Genomic DNA, 18,136 nt, shown 5'->3' on the forward strand with positions numbered 1-18,136 from the left:
ACATCGGCAACACTCTCACCGGTCAACTGAGCCTTAGCCTATCATGATTCGAATAGAAAAACGATCGTCGGGGTTCCCTCTGGGCCTTTTCCCATAAATGGGCTCCCTCTGGGCCTTTTCCCCTCACGACATTCACATTCTTACTGTTGCCACAAATCAGTTACCACATAACCGTTACCACATATTCGCAATGATGGAAACACGATCGTCGGGCTCCCACTGGGACCATAACCCTCACGATATCCCCACCATTAACGAATTAGTCACAATCAATTCACTTACTTCAACATTTTTCATGCTCATTACTTTAGAAAAATCACGAATAGCCTTTACTTTTTTTTTCCTATTTGAAACCAAGCATGCAACATGTATTTTAAATGTCTTCTTTAAATCATAAAAATCCAATGGACATTTAAAAATTATAATTAAATCATGAACATCTCATATACATTTAAAAATAACCATAATATGATAAAAATAGCATTTAGGGCACTGCCATGACGTTTACTAATTTCTAGGTGTAAAAAGACCGTTTTACCCGTAGACGTAAAATTTCCCGTTTTTTACATTTTCTGAATTTCGTTGACTCTAACATGTCCCAAATAATTATTTCAGCTTACATGAATTTTCCCATTATTTTATTTGGCTTAAATCGATGACTTTTAAATTAATCTTTAAATGTGACGTATTAATGCGTTTTAATCCCGAATTAACCCAAAACATAATATAAAATTCCCGAATTAAAAACTTAGACATATAATAATTATTTAAGCTTAAACATAATTTTTCATAATTTTATAAAGCTTAAAACTATGCTTTTCAATTAACTCGTTAATTGACGTTTCGTGCGGCAATTAAATTTCGAATAAATCCAAAACTCGTTATTTTGATCCCAAATTTTTAACATAACCTTTTTAGTATTTATTCTACCCTTCCAAGTCATGAGCCACGCCCGTGGACCCATGGATTCAATTTTAGCTTTAATATTTTTTTTTTGACACACTAACGGACCCACCAAGCCATCTCCCAATTTACTTGAGCCACGCCCGAGCCACCTTGAGCCAAAACCTAGCCAACCCATCTAGGGACCCTACTGTGCAAGCCCAGCCCTGGACGCCCAAGACACTTCTGAAACTGAGACCAAAAACTGCACCCCTTTCTAACTCACGCTAGTAATTTCCTAGTCAACCTAGGTCACCTCCAGTCGAGCCACACCCGAGCCCAGGTGACCCTGACCACCCCTGGACCTCGCCCAGACCCTGACCAACCAGCCCCGAGCCCCTGAACGCGAGCAGCCACCTAACTGAACCAAAGAGCAGCCTCGCGTAGGAGCTCCCCTCACGCTGTCATGTGTTTTCTCGACCCTGCCTAAACCAACCCATACCAGCCCCTGTCCCAACCCTTAAGCACTCTCTTAGGACCATAAGGTCGCACCCTAGCCCAGCCCGAAGACCACAGACCGAGCCCCTTAGCCTACGCAAGCGTTGAACCCTGCGCACATCTGATTCCTTTCTCGGGTAGGAGTCCTCGATGGATGGGACTCCTCCCAGCCATCTAAGCTCGCGTCCTAGCATGGCTTGGACTCTCCTGCCTCACCTATGGTCTTAGCTCGGTTCTAGTCCCCACCAACCCCAAGAATTGCCTTCCATCCCATACAACCGAGCCCCCCTCAACTCTATGATAGAAAAATGTTACCAACTTGCATGTTTCTTGTTTGCTGTGATTATGTGTGTTTCTAGGCCTTCAAACCCATGTAAAACAATATGCGATCAAGACCTAAATAATGGCAGCCCCTTTTTAACATATTAAACATGAATTTGAAACAAAACCCAAGCTTTAAAAATTCCATGATCAAGAAAAACGAAAATAAATAACATGTCACTTGTTTTTCATGCAAAACACATTTAAATAAATACTATGGTGAGATGAATGACTAAGAGGATAATATGGCGTGCCTTTGCGTTATATACGCACGAAAATCTGTTGACGACGAAGAATGGGACGCAACCTTGGCTATCTGCTCCTTGAATCCTTCGAATTTTCTTCTAAAATTGTGAGTGTGTGTGCCGTGGGGGTTGGAGAGAGTAGGGAAGAGTTTTCTGAATTACAAAAGTGTGGCCGAGAGTTTATGGTTGCATGGTGTAGGGTTTTAAGTGTTTTATATTAATAAAAATAGCTAATTAATTTACTAACAAGGCTTAGGCCTATTAAGCCATTAAATTAAGCTCATTAGTCTAATTAAGATTTAAATAAAATATCAACAAAGTTTTGGTAAAAATAAATTTGTGAATTTATTAGCCGGGTTGCCAAAAAGCTCGTATTTTTCTTGAAAAAACCAACACCGATAAAATTTATGTCCCGACGTATAAAATCATCTCAAAACCCCATATTTTCAAAAATATGAAAAAGCAACACTTTTATTTTAAATAATTAAAAATAATTATTTAATAATTTTTTTTTACGTTTTTCAGCCCTCGGTATCCGTTCTTCGATCGCAACTCGAATATCCTTTAAAAATACATTTTAATGCAACCATGTAGAAAAATATATTTTAAACATGCAAATATGCACGACATAATTAATTTATGCAATTAAAACATTTAATTTAAAATAAAAAGGAATTTAATAACTCGAGCATGTGGTTTGCGTGGACTTTTAAATTTTCGGGGCGTTACAGATTGATTCGATCGAGTGCAGCAGTGCACACCCGAGAGCCTTTATGTTTCCGCACTAGCTAGATAGATTTATGATTTAAAGATTTATGTTAAGGATTTTATTTAGAGATATTTTTATACTTTATTTTTATTATTAGTTGATCTTTTCAAAGGTTAATTTAGGAATTTTTGGTTAGTCGATACTTTAGGATTTTATATTATGAACTTGAAATTTCAACTGTTAAATTATTATGATCCATGATTATGTTAAATTATTTTATTTAGAAATTTAGAATTTATGATTTAAGATTAGAAAAAAAATCGAAGTCGTTACAATTTTACCAATACCCGATCGGGTATCGGGTACCCGAAATTTTTTTTAAAAAAATAAAAATTATGGGTCTATCTGTGTATTCATTTAAAAAATACATGTACTTTTTCTGGCTAGTCACAACCCGATATAATGACAAATGACTAATCATAAAATGATAAAATGACATGATATTTTGTGAAATGTGAAAACTACATGTGTTTTTTTTAATTTACTAGTTATAATATTATATAATGACTAGTCATAACTCGATATAATGACGTGATTTTTTGTGAAATGTGAAAAATATATATATTTTTTAAAAAAATAAAAAAAATAAATTTTTTTTCCCAGGTACCTAACAGAAAATACCCGATCATTTCGAGTACCCGATAGTTGAGTACCCGACATTATCAGGTTGGTGTCGGGTAGTAAAATTTTTTGTTGGGTAACAGAAATTTCGGATACCCGAACCCGAAAACCCGACCCGTGGCCACTCCGACATTGATCTCACCCTATACTAAAAGGTTCGAGTCCTGTTTGCAATAATAATAAAAAAGCATAGGTAGGTACGTACATACATACATACATATACATACAGATCCTATGAAATTACAAAAACCCTTTTCTTTTCCGTCAGTCTTCTCTGTCCCCAAAATATATACACAAATACAATCACAGTCGCTCTCTCTCTTCCCCTCGTCATCTTTCTCTCTCTATACATACAGAATCTTGCATTATTATTGCATTGATTATTGATTTTAAACACAATTCTTCAATCATTATATATATATATATATATATTTATATATGTATTAACATATATATATTTGTATTGATTTACTGAGTTTTTGGTGGATTGAGGATGGAGGAGAAGAAGATGAGCAGTGGGGTTAAGGGAGCTATTAGGGTTTCGATTCCTAGCAGTGTTAAGGAGATGATCGAGAATATAAAGGATATTACTGGGCAGAATCACACCGAAGATGAGATTTATGCTGTGCTCAAGGAATGCTCCATGGATCCCAACGAGACTACGCAGAAACTCCTGCTTCTCGGTCACTTCCTATTTAATTCCTTCTCTTCTTAGCTCTATTTGTTTAGTAACATTGTGTTTGATCTGGGTTCTGCTTTTGATCCGTGGCGGCAATGAGAAAGACTACTTTAATTGTTGATCTGCTGTTTCCTTACCGCTTTTGTCCGTGATTATGAATGTCTTCACGTTTCTGTTTTTCTTTTCTGTGTGCATGTTGTAGATTTTGTATGGGTGTCAGAGAATAAAACATGGACTGAAAAATTCATGATGGTTTTAGACACTGGATGCGGGTTCTTTCCCTCGCACTACTAAATAAGCTCTTCATTATGGAGACCAGTAATATTTAGTTCTTTTACGCTCAAAAAGCTGTCATTTTCCATTTTTCAGCGGTGCAACTTGTTTTTTTTGTTTTTTTGTTTTGTTTTTACTGGATGGGTGAAGCTTCAGTCCTTTGGTTCACGCTGGTTTAAATATCAGATATTTCTCAGGTTTATGAGTTTTTTTGGCCCTGTGAGGTAAACTGTTTAAGTTATAAACGCAGTCCAGCTCCAGTCAAGTGAGATCAAGGCTCATGATGTTCTCTTGAAGTGTTCTTATCCTGGAATTTGAGTCTTGATGTACAAAGTCCTAGAACCTCAGGTGGCAAGACAAAGGCACTCCTTTTCTGCTACCTGTGTTATATGGTCAGAGTCATCAGACTGATTTTAACATTACTTCCGTGATTCCTTATTTGATAAGCAGAGCGGAGTCTTGTGGCTATAATAATCTGTGTAGATTTTCCATGATGCATGTTCTGATAACATTACTCATTTAACTTAAATTTGAAAGTCATTTATTTGTTATTTTCTTCTGAGTTCATTTGTGTTAATGCTTATGAAATTGTGGTTTCAGAGAAATCTGAATATACTCTGCATATCTAGTAGAGCTCATATTTAGGCCATTTTACTATTCTTGTGGATTATTTTCCAAAGCGTGCTGCTGCATGTTTTCATATTCGTGCTAATGAGTGTTTTCATGCTCATGATGATATCGTATTCGTTGACAGATACGTTCCACGAGGTGAAAAGAAAACGTGATAGGAGAAAAGAGGTATTGATTGCTTCTACCCTTTCAAGTGTACCTTTGTCAAATAATTTTCCCAAGTCTCCGAATTCTGAATTTGTTCAGACTTGGTAGAGTTTCTTTTATGCATCAAACTCCATCTTTAGCGAATTTTTTATGTCCAAATTTTGGAGAAAAAGAAGAATCAAATTAAAGTCGTAAAGGCTAAGTGTACATGAAACTGATTATTAAAGATTGAATGTGACTTCGTTTTTATTGCTTGGTTAGCTATATTAGCTGTATTCAGCTAAATATTTGCATATCCTCTATATACTTCATCTTCATCTAATGGATTGATACTCTTTTTACGCATTCAATTTTCTAATTAGAAAAAAATCAATCTATTCAAAGATGTTCTCTTTTATATTGCACTCTGTAGCTAAAACTGATAATTGGCTCCTTTTGATTTGATCTATTCAAAAAGGTTGTTGAAGAATAAATCTAAGATTTCTTACTCTTTAACTTATTCTGAGTTCATGTTCAAATTCAAGTACCTATCCATGATCTATACATAATCGGTGAATCTTCTGTTTATATTGTTGTATCTGTTTAATTTTTGCCTTGCTTGGCATAGTTACATTTTAATTTAGTTGGAAAGTGGCGCCCTTAAGTTACATAATTTAATTTCCTAACACCTTTGTCTCACTCTGCTAGAAAAAGTTGGAGACATCGAAACAAAACAAATGCTTCATTATAAATTAGTGTTCTAAATGGCGGTCCAGGCGGCTGTCTCGACTGCCCCGTCTTTGTCTAAGGAGGTCTCTATAGGCGGTCCAAGGCTGTCTAACGGGCGAGGCGGGTGAGCAAGCGGTGTAGGCAATGGAGGCGGCCGAGACAGTCAATGATTTTAAAATTCTAGTCAACCGTGAAAGTCAAATAAATTTAAAAACCAGTCAAAGTCAATCAATTTAAAAAACCCTAGATATAATAAAAACACCTCTCATTGTTTTGTATTTAATTTTGGTTTCAAGTGTCCTCCACCATTATCCACCACTTGACTTAAACCGCCTCCCGCCGCCCCCGCCATCAACGACCACCTTAATTATCTTGTTAATTTGCATTTATATATTTATTTGCACTTTGTGTAGATTGTATGAAGCTTTTTTTATTTTTATACATAAACATTATGTAATTACATATATTACATAAAAAATGATGATTATTTGTAATTACATCTCATGATTTTATATATAATTACCTATAAAAAATTGCTAAAAAAATTCAACCGCCTAGGCGGTCTGCCACCGTCTCCCGCCATTTACAACATTGTTAAAAATAAAAATAAAAATGTGTTTACTTTATGTATTAGGATGGTAAGCATTGGGCTAATTTCTATTTTATTGCATCTGCCATGATTCTTTCTCCATAGATCAGTCATACTGACTGCATTAATGGTTTCATAACTTCTAAAAGTTTTCTAGCTCACTTTTTCCATTATGTTAAAGTTTCACTTCAACTTCTCTATCAAGCTGGCAATGGTTTTGTTACGTATCATTTACTTTTCTTCAGAATCCGAATAGGGAGCCTACGGAGTTGAGGCAGAAGCCTGGTACCCAGGCACGCGCAAACAAAGGGAGTCGAGGAAATTATTTTTCACGATACACATACCATGGTGAGCATTTATTTCTGGCCAGTTGCCATTCACTTTGATAGGAAGATTGAGTGGTTTATGCCTTTCATGTCACATGTCCGGCCTTGTGGTCTAATTCTACTGGGATGCTATTCAGTCTTAGAGCCATCGGTTTTATTTTGTTTTATAATTACAATCATGCCTGCTTCACCAACAAGTGAATAGAAAAAGAAAATGGAAATAATATTCTAGAAAATTTCACCTAAAACCTAAAGCTGCTGGTTCTTTAATATCATATTTTTTTGTCACTTGTTTAATCATACGTTTTGTGTTCTTCGTCTTGTCAGATGCTGATGGTGGAAAAGGTTCTGTTGCTGTGAAGGAAATTGCTACCTATCATCTGTCAATTAAAGGAATGAGCAAGGCTCCGTTGGGCACTGCACCTGAGATGAAAAAGAATGAAGCAATTTCTGTTACAAGGTGATAGGTGGTTCTGAGTTGTCTCTGGTTTCTATATATGTTATTTTGTTTACGATTATCAATTCTCTTCTATTATCCATTCTAATGCATACCTTTGCATGTTTGGTCTTCCCCTGATTGCTTTCTTATAGTTATTATCTTCATTCTTGGCAGCCCAAAAACTGATGTCTCTAATGGTCCATCTAGCATCACTACCCAGAGTCCACATAAGATTCATGCTTCTGCATGTGGAAGTGTTAAACAGCCCGAAGTAGCTGTAAATGCTAGCATAAATAAATTGGAAGGACCCCTGCCAATCTCAAGTCCCATTGATTCTGTCAGAAAGGCTAATCCAGAAATTGGGGATATCCATCAGCAACAGAAACTGAGTTTGAAAAACAGTACACTTATTGCATCTCAGTCTGCTGCTGGATCTTATAACAGTTCTTCTGATCCCGTATTGTTTCATTCTCAAGATCTACCACTCCCAACTGCCGTTGGCTCTATTAGCCGTGAAGTAGGAAGTCCCCACACTCACGAAGTACTCGCCGATACTAACACTGAGATCAATTCCATGTCTGCTGGAACTTGTAGGCTAATCGAGATCCTATTTTTATTTTTTATGAAACATTATTCGTTTATTGCATACCATTGATAGTTACTGATGGATTTGTTCATTTTGAAATATTGTAATAGCTGCTTCTGGTTCTGGGAGCTCCAATCTGCAGCCAAAGATAACAAATGAGCTTCATGTGGTTGGAAAAAATCAGCATGTAGAGTTTCTGCCGACTGGATATTCTACTATGGGTGTATCTTCTGTTAGTAGTAGACCTGCATCTAACTACAACAATAGGTCTCAAATTATTGGTTCACAAAAAGGTACGAGTGTTTGTGTAATACATAAAAACATGTCATGGATTAGATTTGTTGTGGAATATTTCTGTTATGGATTAGATTTGTTGTGGAATATTTCTCTTATATATTATTGCTTCTGTTTTTGTGCATTGTTGAACAGAATAGACAGTTTTGAGTTCCTAAATAGTCATTGCACAGTATCATGATTGTTCATATTTGGTCTTTCTGACTTATATAAGTATTGTTACTGAGGTTTGTTTTTCCTTTACTCCTGTACTCCTAGGTTGTGAATTTTGATCAACTAATATTTATTAAAAGGGTTGTTACGCTCCTCTCCTGCAACAGGACCAGTGAGTAGCAGTTGAGAGAAATTCATCTTACAGTAGTTTGTAAATTTGACAGTCATACATTACTTCTGTCTTTGTTTTAGATATGAGATTTTATGGACTTGGCTCCCTTGGAAAATATCAAATAATATATGGTTTAAAAAAATCTAAAATGTCATCTGGAGTGTTGCATGCATTTTTTAAGTTTTTTTAGTTCTCTTATTATTTCACTGTTGGAAGGATGGTTGCCCTTCACACTATATTGCCTGAATTCTGTAATATTAGGATCAAGTGTTTGAATAGCAAAAGCCAAATAAGTCACCAAGTTGGGAATCTGTGGCCATGTTTGGCTAGTTTTTTGAACATACATTTATGATGCTCGAAGTACGAGCAGTGTTCATTTTCGTCATCTTCTAAATAAACTTTCATTCCTTTCAAAATCAATTACTGGCATGATGTCAATTCCTAAATTTATTCACACGAAGAATAAACTTTTGAATTTGAAAATATCTAGCGCATCCATGAATCCGACATTGCTCATTGAAGTAGCAAAATATTATCTCCGTTTTCAAATCTTCTTAGCAAGCGAATTATAAACTCTTTCAATAACCGCTTTAATTTTCCGCTTTAATTTTTTTTTAAATGATAAGCCCAACCAAATGCCTCCATAAAATTGTATACTTGAAGGGTTGCATCCACAAATTTATTGGGCATAGTTACAGATTGCATGTCTAGTATTTAAATGGTGTTCCTGTGTGGTTTCTCAGTGGGCGCTGGCAAAGAGTGGAAACCAAAGTCAACAAGTTCTTCCAGTATAGGTCAGGTTTCTGCCACCACTGTTGTATCTGAGGTTTCTAAAAATTATCCTGAATCACAGCCTATGCCTATCGCCCTTGGTTCGAAAGAAGCTACTCTGGAACTACAGAAGAAGTTAGAGGATTCACACATTTCAGATGTTCAACATGTTATTATACCCAACCACCTACATGTTCCTGAAACTGAAAAACTCTGGTTTCGTTTTGGAAGTTTTGATGCTAACTTCAATTTAGATAAGAGCCAAAATGGTGGGCCTGAAAATGATGAAAGTCAACCTCTTTCTGAATCTTATGAGGCTATCAAATCTATGAAGGAGCTACCTTCAAGGTACTTCTCTTCTCCTCAATGTCTGGATTTAGTATCTGTTCCACATCATGTTCTTCATCCAGTGTTATGATGCTCTTTTTGTCCTAATTTTACATGTCAGATATTTCCAGTCTTAAACAGTTGTCTTGGGTAATTGAATGTACTTTTGTCAATAGATTTTCTTCAGTTCACGTGTTGCGGCTTGTAGGTGTCATTATGCTGATAACTTAGGCGTATATGTAGCTGATAGACTAAAAAGGAATTAAATGAGAATTGGTTTTGAATTTGATGACTGAGGCTTGTATGTTTAGGTCATATGGTAGATGTGGGCATCTTTCTAGATTGCATTAAAAATTGAATGTCAAAGTTATTAGGGGTGAGCAAAATCAGATTGGTTTGGTTTATGATAAAAACTCAAACCAAATGTGAAGTTGTAAACTAAACCAAATCAAGCCGTTATTAATTAAAACCAAACCTAGGTTTCGGTTTGATTTGGATGATCGATTTTGTTTTTTTTAAAATAAAATATTTTGATTATTCTTGAACATAATTTTAAATTTTCTAAACTAGCTATTATAATTATGACTAGATAAATATCAATATGCATACGTATATTAAATCATTTATTGTAATGTGTTATAATGGCATCACAAATTTTGCATCAAAAATATAAATTCTCAAAATGAATAAGTTCAACACTATAGCTTAAGAAATAAACAAAAAACATACGCTTCAAAAAAGTTGAGACATATATCTCCGATGTTCATTCTATTTCAGTCCTTGATAACAATAGATTCATTGACATTCAATGGTTTGCCATTTGTTCTTTTCATTCAAAAATATCTCAACACAATCTCTAGCAACAATGAAGAGAAATGGAACAGAAAACCTTGGTTGCAACACGTTACGTAATTTTCGAAATCCATTGCCCTCAACAAATCGAAATGACAACTCGTCAATGATAATCATCTCAGCAACTAATTTCCTACACTTTTCTGCACAAAAACTAGAGGCGACCGAAGAGCATAAATTATCTCCTCCATCTTCGTTTGCTTTAACTGAAAAGATAGAATTTTTCGTCTGGTGTCTTACTTCTCATGGGGTACATTTTACACTGGTTATTCAAATGAGTCCACATACTTGAAGTACCAATTTTTTTCTTATATGCATATGTTGCACAACAATAATCACAACAAGTCCGAGGAAAGTTGGTATCAAATCCAATAATTTCAGTAAAGTGATCCCAAACTCTTGAATGTTGTATCGTAGGTTTTCGTTTACCTGTTGATGAAAATTGTAGAATGGAAGGAGATTCATCAATTGTAATTCCACTCTCTCCGATAGCGTATCTTTGTGTGCAACATGTTCGTTTGGAGTAGTCTCAGCCATCTAATACAATGAAACAAAACCCAATGGTTTAATTGAAATGAAAATATGCTGACTAATTGATATTACAATAAACTTAACAACTATCTCTTAATCACAGATCCCAAACTAATCACATGGAGTTTTGGGCTCCACTAAACCTTCCGTACATCTCAAATCTTAATTCTTAAATCTTAAATCTTAAATCTAAATCTTAATCTTAAAACTTTAAAATATACAAGTAATAAGAAAAGAAACCATTAAATGAATGGAATAAAAACTATGACAACAGGACAATAAAACAAAAATAAACAAGGGTCGAGATTTATACCCTAGAAATTGTAGGTTTAGGTCGGATGGTTGTGTGTTTTCCGATCGTTGGATAGTTGCTGGGTGGGAAGTGAGAAGTGGCAAGGACATGGGAATTTCTTTTTTCCATGACCGTAACTTTCGTCTTGAAAATTTTGAGGGATAAAAAAACCAAACCAGTGGTTTTGGTTTGGTTTTCTGGTTCGGTTTTGTTTTTGCTCACCTCTAAAAGTTATCATTTTCCTCCCATAGTGCTTTGGAACTTTGACGGCTACAGTGTCCGCTCTTGATACTCCAAACCTGTCAATGGTTGTATTTATGGATACTCATCTTATCTTAGAAGTATTTTGCAATTGTTGATGAGATCTTGTTTCAAAAAGTACGCATCACATCACTTAACTTAATAGAATCCTTTCCACTGTACATCATATAATTCCCATGTGTCTAGACAACCATTCTTGCATATAGATCTGTTTTGAAATTGGCTGCAGTTTTATGCTCGCTGAATCACTCATATGACATCCTCGTTGTTTTCGTTGTTTGTATCAACAAATTTTCATTGTTTCATCCGTGTACTCCAAGATTGGAAAAATGCAAGAGATTCAATTGTAAATTTAATCTTTTAAAAGAATTCTCCCCCCCCCCCCCAAATGAAGGCACACGTTTTAACCCATTTTTGCATTCTTTTTTCTAGAAAAACTTTTTAGCCCTTTTTTACACTTTCCAACATAATCATGATTCCATTTTTAGTTTTATTAATTTTGAATAATATTCTATGATTTTATTTTATTGTAACCAAATATACTATTTTTAAATTTTCAAGTACTGCAGTTCTCTCATTTTTAACGCAGATAATATTTAACAACATATATCAGACAACATTTTAACGATTTGACCGGCACAACAAAAATTTATCCTTTTAAACAATTCCCAGTTTATGTCTCACAATCCCAAGTAATTCCCTAGAAAAGAAAAAATAAATTCAAACACTGCCATAGGCTTTTGTTTTCCTTGGAACCCATTCCCCATAACCATTTAATATCTATGATCCAAACCACCCGGGCACTTCTGTACTTCACGATCATCCTTTTCCTTTCGGAGTAGACCTTTAGATTAGCTGGTCCACTTTTTCTACCTAGAAATTTGTGTGCGGAATGGATAATGTCTTGAATTATATGAGTACCTGCATAAACTGAATGCATATTTGTTGGGAATGTATTTTTTTTTGCTTCAGAAACTCTGCAGTTTCTACTGCTAAAATTTTCTTTGGATATCCAATTCTTAGCCATTAGTTAAACCATAGTTATTAAAAGCGTACGCCTGGCTGCGCCTGGGCGACATGACTTTAAACACTCGAAACAGGCTGCACCATTTTTCACCATAGTTATTATTACCCAGGCGCAGCTCTTGAAACAAGCACGCTTATAGCGCGTGTCTCTGCCTACGCCCGAGTCGTCCGAGAGGCGCAAAAGGGTATGCTTTCTAGAAATGGGTTGCCATTTTGTAGTTAAATAAAAATTAACTCAAGCCCAACTAATTTTGAGGCCCAATTAGCAAAGCCCATGATAAAAAAAACCTTGCATGCATGACTTTTCATCTCCCTCAGTCTTTAAGTTCTATCTGCGACAGTGCAACGTGGTGTTTTGTGAGTTTCCTCATTGCACTTGACGTTCAATCAAGGTAATATCTCATTTGCCAAAACTCAGCAAGTTCTATCTAGCCTCATATCTCGTTTGTGTTGTTGAATCGCGCAGCAAGCTATGGTTTTAAATATTGATTCGAGTCTTTCCTGTGTTGATATTCTGGTATTAGTTTTGTTTGCAAGCATGGCGTCAAAACTCAAGAATAATTTAAATGTTGCCTATGTTGTGCTCAGTTTTGTGCACAATTATACATTTCAAATTCCTAAACATCTTTGTCTCCATCTTATTGTGTTTGATCCATTCAAGGTATTTTTGTATTGACTTGAACTATTGGTATTTGGAAATCAGAATAAGTGAATAACATATAATTTGAAAGGAAAGTTTGGAAGACTTGAGTTAGATAATAATTTTGTTGGAACTTCAATGATTTTTTTTATTATTTGCTATCTTTGTGAAAAATATTTAAATTATAATATAAATCACTTTATATATGTTGAATTTTAAAATTTATGTCCAATGCGCTTTACTTCGATAGAACGTACTTTTTGCTTTGCGCCTCATGCTCCAAGGTACTCTAGCGTTTTAGTGCGCTTTGTGCCCTAAATAACTATAAGTTAAACACAATTTAAACCTTGTTCAAGTTTTTCTATAGCGTTAGCTCGTGATTTAGTACCCTAAGCATGTATTATTTCATGCCCATTTTGTTTGCATCTTTATCCCTCTATTGGACTCTGAGGAATTACTTGTTGGATTTAAGATTATAATGAATGATCATCCATAACTTGCTATTAAGAATTTTGAGTACATGGCAAATCTTTGGAATTTTAATGGAATATATATTCAATTAACTAGTGCTTCTAAACGTCTGAGTATAAAATGAAAAATAACAGAAACTCATCAATTAGCACATTAACTCCAATGCAATGGTGCACACTTAGATTTGCTGCTATTGCTGTCCTTTTGGTAATCTGTGTTCATCAATGCTCAAAGTGGTGCCTTGATAACCGGGGACCAATGGAGGATTCCATTTAGACTTTTCATCCTTGTTTTAGGGCTTAGTGCCCTGTTTCACACACTGAATTTTCATTGATGATTAATTTTCTAATTCACCATTTGTCTTCTTTGTCAATATTGTGCTTTCTTGCATGATTGAAGCAGTCAGGATGCCGTGACAGTTGTGAAGGATTTGGAAATTAAGTACCCTGACGAACCCCAATCACCATCACAAGGGCCTGAAAAGTTTTTATCTAGTGAGGATGAAGTCCCATCCTCGATTATCCCTGATTATAGCAAGTCCAAGCAGGAAGTTCCCGGAAACCATGAGCGTCCTGCTGTCCATACTTCTTCAAACTACAATTTTGGTCTCATTCCACCTGTAATAAGTAGCCAGGTTTCACCTTTGGAAAGTTCTGATGCTCAAGCCCGTGATGTTCCTCGACTTCCAGGCTTTGCTGTATGATATTTTTCTCAATATGCTGAACTTTGTTCAATTTTTATATTAAATGTTTTATTTCTTCTCTATGACTTGCAGTTTGGTGTGCCTTCTCTGTGTTGAAACTTTGTTTGCATCTATAATCTTTACTTTCAACTGCTATTAGCAAATTTTTATTGATTATTATTTAATTTCGTACAGCAACCGTTGGATCCGACAAATTACTATGGTCAAATTTATCGTTCTACTGTAGATAGCGATGGTCGAATTTCACCATTTAATCCTGCTGTAACAGCAAACAAGTATGCCGGAGGTGCTGCAATCCCTGTACAGACTTCCCAGTCTCCTCAAGAGGTTTGGCTTTCTAAAACTCCAGTAATTTGCAATACAGTTCCTTTCATGCTGTGAAATATGGAAAACTCGTACATTGATTGGCGTAAGAATAAGGGAAGCATTAGCTAGTAACTTCTTTTCCCTGATCCTGATTTTTCATACTGCACTGTTGGAAATCATATGCTTCTTAAATCACCTTCCAATCTTTTAAATTTCCTGAATAATCACACTACAAAGAAAGTTTATCGCCCAATATGTTTTTTATGTTGTTAATGTATTCAGTTGCATACTAGTATGTTGGTCAAAATATTTTTGTATTTTAAGACATTAAAAATCCTCTGGAAGATTCACAGCTGACATAAGAATCCAAGGAATTCTTAGGTTGATAAAGTTCTGTTAGATAATTGTTTCATTATGGAGCTGTAATTTGAAAATGTGGATTATGCATGTCCGAAGATTTTAAGATTGTTATGAGCAGATGAATGTTTCTTGAGATCAGGTTGATAAAGCTCTGTTAGATGATTGTTTCGTTATGGAGCTGTAATTTGAAGAGGTTAATTATGCATGTCCGAAGATCCTAACATTGTTGTGAGTGGATGAATGTTTCTCGAGATTAAAACATAAAAAGTATTATTTTCTGATTTTGGCACTAGTGAGAGTTGCTGAGATTTTACAGAGTTTGAAAATTTAAGGTTCACTAGTGTGTTATCGCAAGTTTATAGAGTGATTCTGAATTGGTTGGAAGCAATGACAATGAATTAGAATTTTCTGTCAAGTCATAACTGTTACGAGGAGAAGAAAACAAAAATCTCCCTGAAATTGCAGGGGAATAATAAATTGTCTTACTGAGAAAAGGATATGTGGACCAAAGAATTTGTAGATGACAGTAAATTTTTGCATTAGCATCCATGACAATTAAAACCAAAATCGTCTTGCAAATGTTCACATATAAGACTTTTGAGGGTACAAAATGACTCCATATTTTGAATATTTGGGGTGAAAAATCATCTGAAGCTAAACACCAAGGATTTATATGTTGCTGTAGTAAGATGCCTTGTCCTTTCTTGAGAATAACCTATATGTGAATCAGCCTTGTTTGTTCCATAAAATTTACTTTAAACATGCTTTTGCCAGATTCTGTTGTCTCTATGTTTCCTATGGTTCTCAGAATAGCCTGGAGATTCATAATTAGGATTCTGAGGTTTTTTAATTTTTTTTTGTCAATCTTTAGAAACTATTGTTTTTATATTTGCATTTTCTTAGTTAATAATGTAAATCATGAGTCCTTGTGAGGATCCATGAGTTACAAAATTGAATGTTTTATACTTACTAGTTCATATTTATTTGCCAAGTTGTAAACAATACATTTACAGTGCCGCTGCTTAATGTTGATTTATAAACTTCATCAGTTTCGTAAATATGAGGAGGATTTTTGTCAATTATGCGTACTCCTCTTCCAGAATTGCAAATATATACTTTTCTTTTAATGATTTTTGTCGTTAAATGTCCTTTTTGGGATCAAACTATTCCCCTATATACTCATCTATTAAATGTCCTTTAAGCAGATTGATTGATTAACACAAGAGACTCATTTTTGTTGAAGTGGCTATGGGCATACCCTGCGAACTGTTAATTTAATTCTCTTAATAATGGAAAATCTTGTACTGGTTTTTATTGGACATATCTTAGTTGCAGGGTGGTGTCCCTTTCATATTGTCTAGTTCTTCAACTCCACTTGTAACTCAGGCTGCTGGGGTTATGCAAAGCTCAGTTACGGCTACCCAGCAACCTCTTCCTGTCTTCCGTCAACCAACAGGCATTCATATGCCCCATTATCCTCCAAACTACATTCCATATGGACCCTATTTCTCCCCATTTTTTGTCCCACCTCAAGCAATTCTTCAATTCTTAAGCAATGGCGCATTTCCCCAGCAACCTCAGGCAGGTAATATTTATCCAACTCCACCAGGGACAGCTGCCAAATATCCAGTTTCTCAATACAAGCAAGGATCTAATACAGGAAGCTCAACTCAAATTGGCATGCCTGGCAGCTTTGGACCATATGATCACTCGATGGCCAACCACACTTCTAGTTCGTCCAGTGCAGCTGTTAGTTCTATTGCTAATGAGGATCTTTCACCTTCTCAAATCAAGGAAAACATCTATGTCAGTGCCCAACAGGTTTGTTACTTTCAGTATGTTACCTCATGTTATTTCAAATTGTTGTTGTTCCTAAGTATATCAAGAAGTTTCTCATGATGGGAATTTTGAGCTCATTGTTGTTCTCATAGTTTATTTTATTCACACTCTATACTGTTGAATGGTAAACATCAATGGAATAAGCAGATTATGTTAATTGGTATAGCAAATAATGCCGACAATCAATTGCTTATAACAAAACTCCTCCATGCCAGAAGTTGTATTTGCTGTTTCTAGCTAGTTAAAGGATAAATTTTTGCTGTCATCTCTTATTCCTTGGCGTACTTGAAGAATGTGCTGATTGTTGCTTTATTTACTTAACTGCAGACTGAAGGTTCAGGTATATGGTTTACTACCCCAAATCGTGATATTTCAAACTTGCAGGCTAGTTCGTTTTATAATCTTCCGCAAGGTCAGTTGGCTTTCGCCCCAACACAGCCTGGCCCTGGATCCTTCACCAGCATTTTCCACCCTGCACAAGCAGTTACAGCAGCAACCGTTCACCCTCTTTTACAGCAATCTCAATCCATTACTAGTCCTGCCGATATTGTTGGACCAACAGCACATGTTTACCAGCAGCCACAACATACACAATTAAACTGGCCTACTAACTATTGAGAAATAAGGCTGTTTCTAGAAACAGTGACAAAGCCCAATCTTAATATCCTACTGGATTTCCTGGAGTTTATAATTTGAGGGACATCAAGAATACAAAAAAAAATGCCACAACCAGAGTGTAAATTCCTGGAAAGGGGTCAGTGAATTGGTTGATATATTTTTGCGATCTCTATGACTGGTGACAACGTTTTAGTTAATTGGGGCCTGAATGTCAAAGCCATCTCTTTCCTGTGTCTCATCAATGTTTTATATATCCCTTGGACAGATTCGGGAACACGTTTATATGTTCCATCTATTTTGTTGGTGCGCTAAAGACTTGTGTTCTGGTCATTTTTTCCATTTTGCTTGACGAACTATCGGTAGCTTGAGACTCAAAAGAGGTATTAGGTAGATCTTGATTTGAGGTTTCTAGGCTTCTTGCATTTGTTTTGAGACTCCCTGTTTCGGCTCTTGCCTTTTTGCCTAACTCCTATTCTGTTCCAATCTGTAAAGTTAATGTTTCAATAGCAAGGAGAGTGTTTTAGAACTGTTGTAACTGGCTTCATTGTTTTTATAATTGTTGTTGCAAGGGTACTTGGTAATGGATCATTATCTCAGAGGCTAAACCGGAGTGGGATTCTATTTTCTTTTTCTATATTTTATATGTAATATTTAAATTAGGGGTATTTACTTTTTTTTTTTTTTTTGTATTTTTATAATAGGGTATTTACTTCAATGTTTTGGTCAAAAATGTCACAAAGATCCATTAACTTTTGAATTCGAAATGCTTGAGCCCAAGATGTTGATTCACCTGTCAAATCTATTTTG

The 18,136-nt window shown here is 35.4% G+C and overlaps 1 protein-coding gene across 2 annotated transcripts; it reads left to right on the forward strand.

Annotated features, from left to right (window-relative positions):
• The first annotated feature begins 3,597 nt into the window (after positions 1 to 3,597).
• Positions 3,598 to 17,902, forward strand: LOC140989014 (GBF-interacting protein 1-like). 2 transcript variants are annotated; one of them, XM_073458169.1, is made up of 11 exons: positions 3,598 to 4,019; positions 5,043 to 5,086; positions 6,608 to 6,710; positions 7,016 to 7,148; positions 7,302 to 7,717; positions 7,824 to 8,006; positions 9,076 to 9,451; positions 13,903 to 14,200; positions 14,381 to 14,533; positions 16,208 to 16,693; positions 17,039 to 17,902. In XM_073458169.1, exons 1-11 carry the CDS (start codon positions 3,830 to 3,832, stop codon positions 17,327 to 17,329), a joined length of 2,673 nt encoding a protein of 890 aa, XP_073314270.1. In that variant the 5' UTR covers positions 3,598 to 3,829; the 3' UTR covers positions 17,330 to 17,902. The 2 variants fall into 2 exon arrangements, with proteins under 2 accessions (XP_073314270.1, XP_073314271.1); XM_073458170.1 differs by having other exon boundaries at positions 13,906 to 14,200.
• Positions 17,903 to 18,136: the final 234 nt, after the last annotated feature.

Source organism: Primulina huaijiensis, chromosome 11 (genome assembly GCF_012295235.1).
Source record: "Primulina huaijiensis isolate GDHJ02 chromosome 11, ASM1229523v2, whole genome shotgun sequence".
In the NCBI taxonomy this organism is placed as follows: Eukaryota; Viridiplantae; Streptophyta; class Magnoliopsida; order Lamiales; family Gesneriaceae; genus Primulina; species Primulina huaijiensis.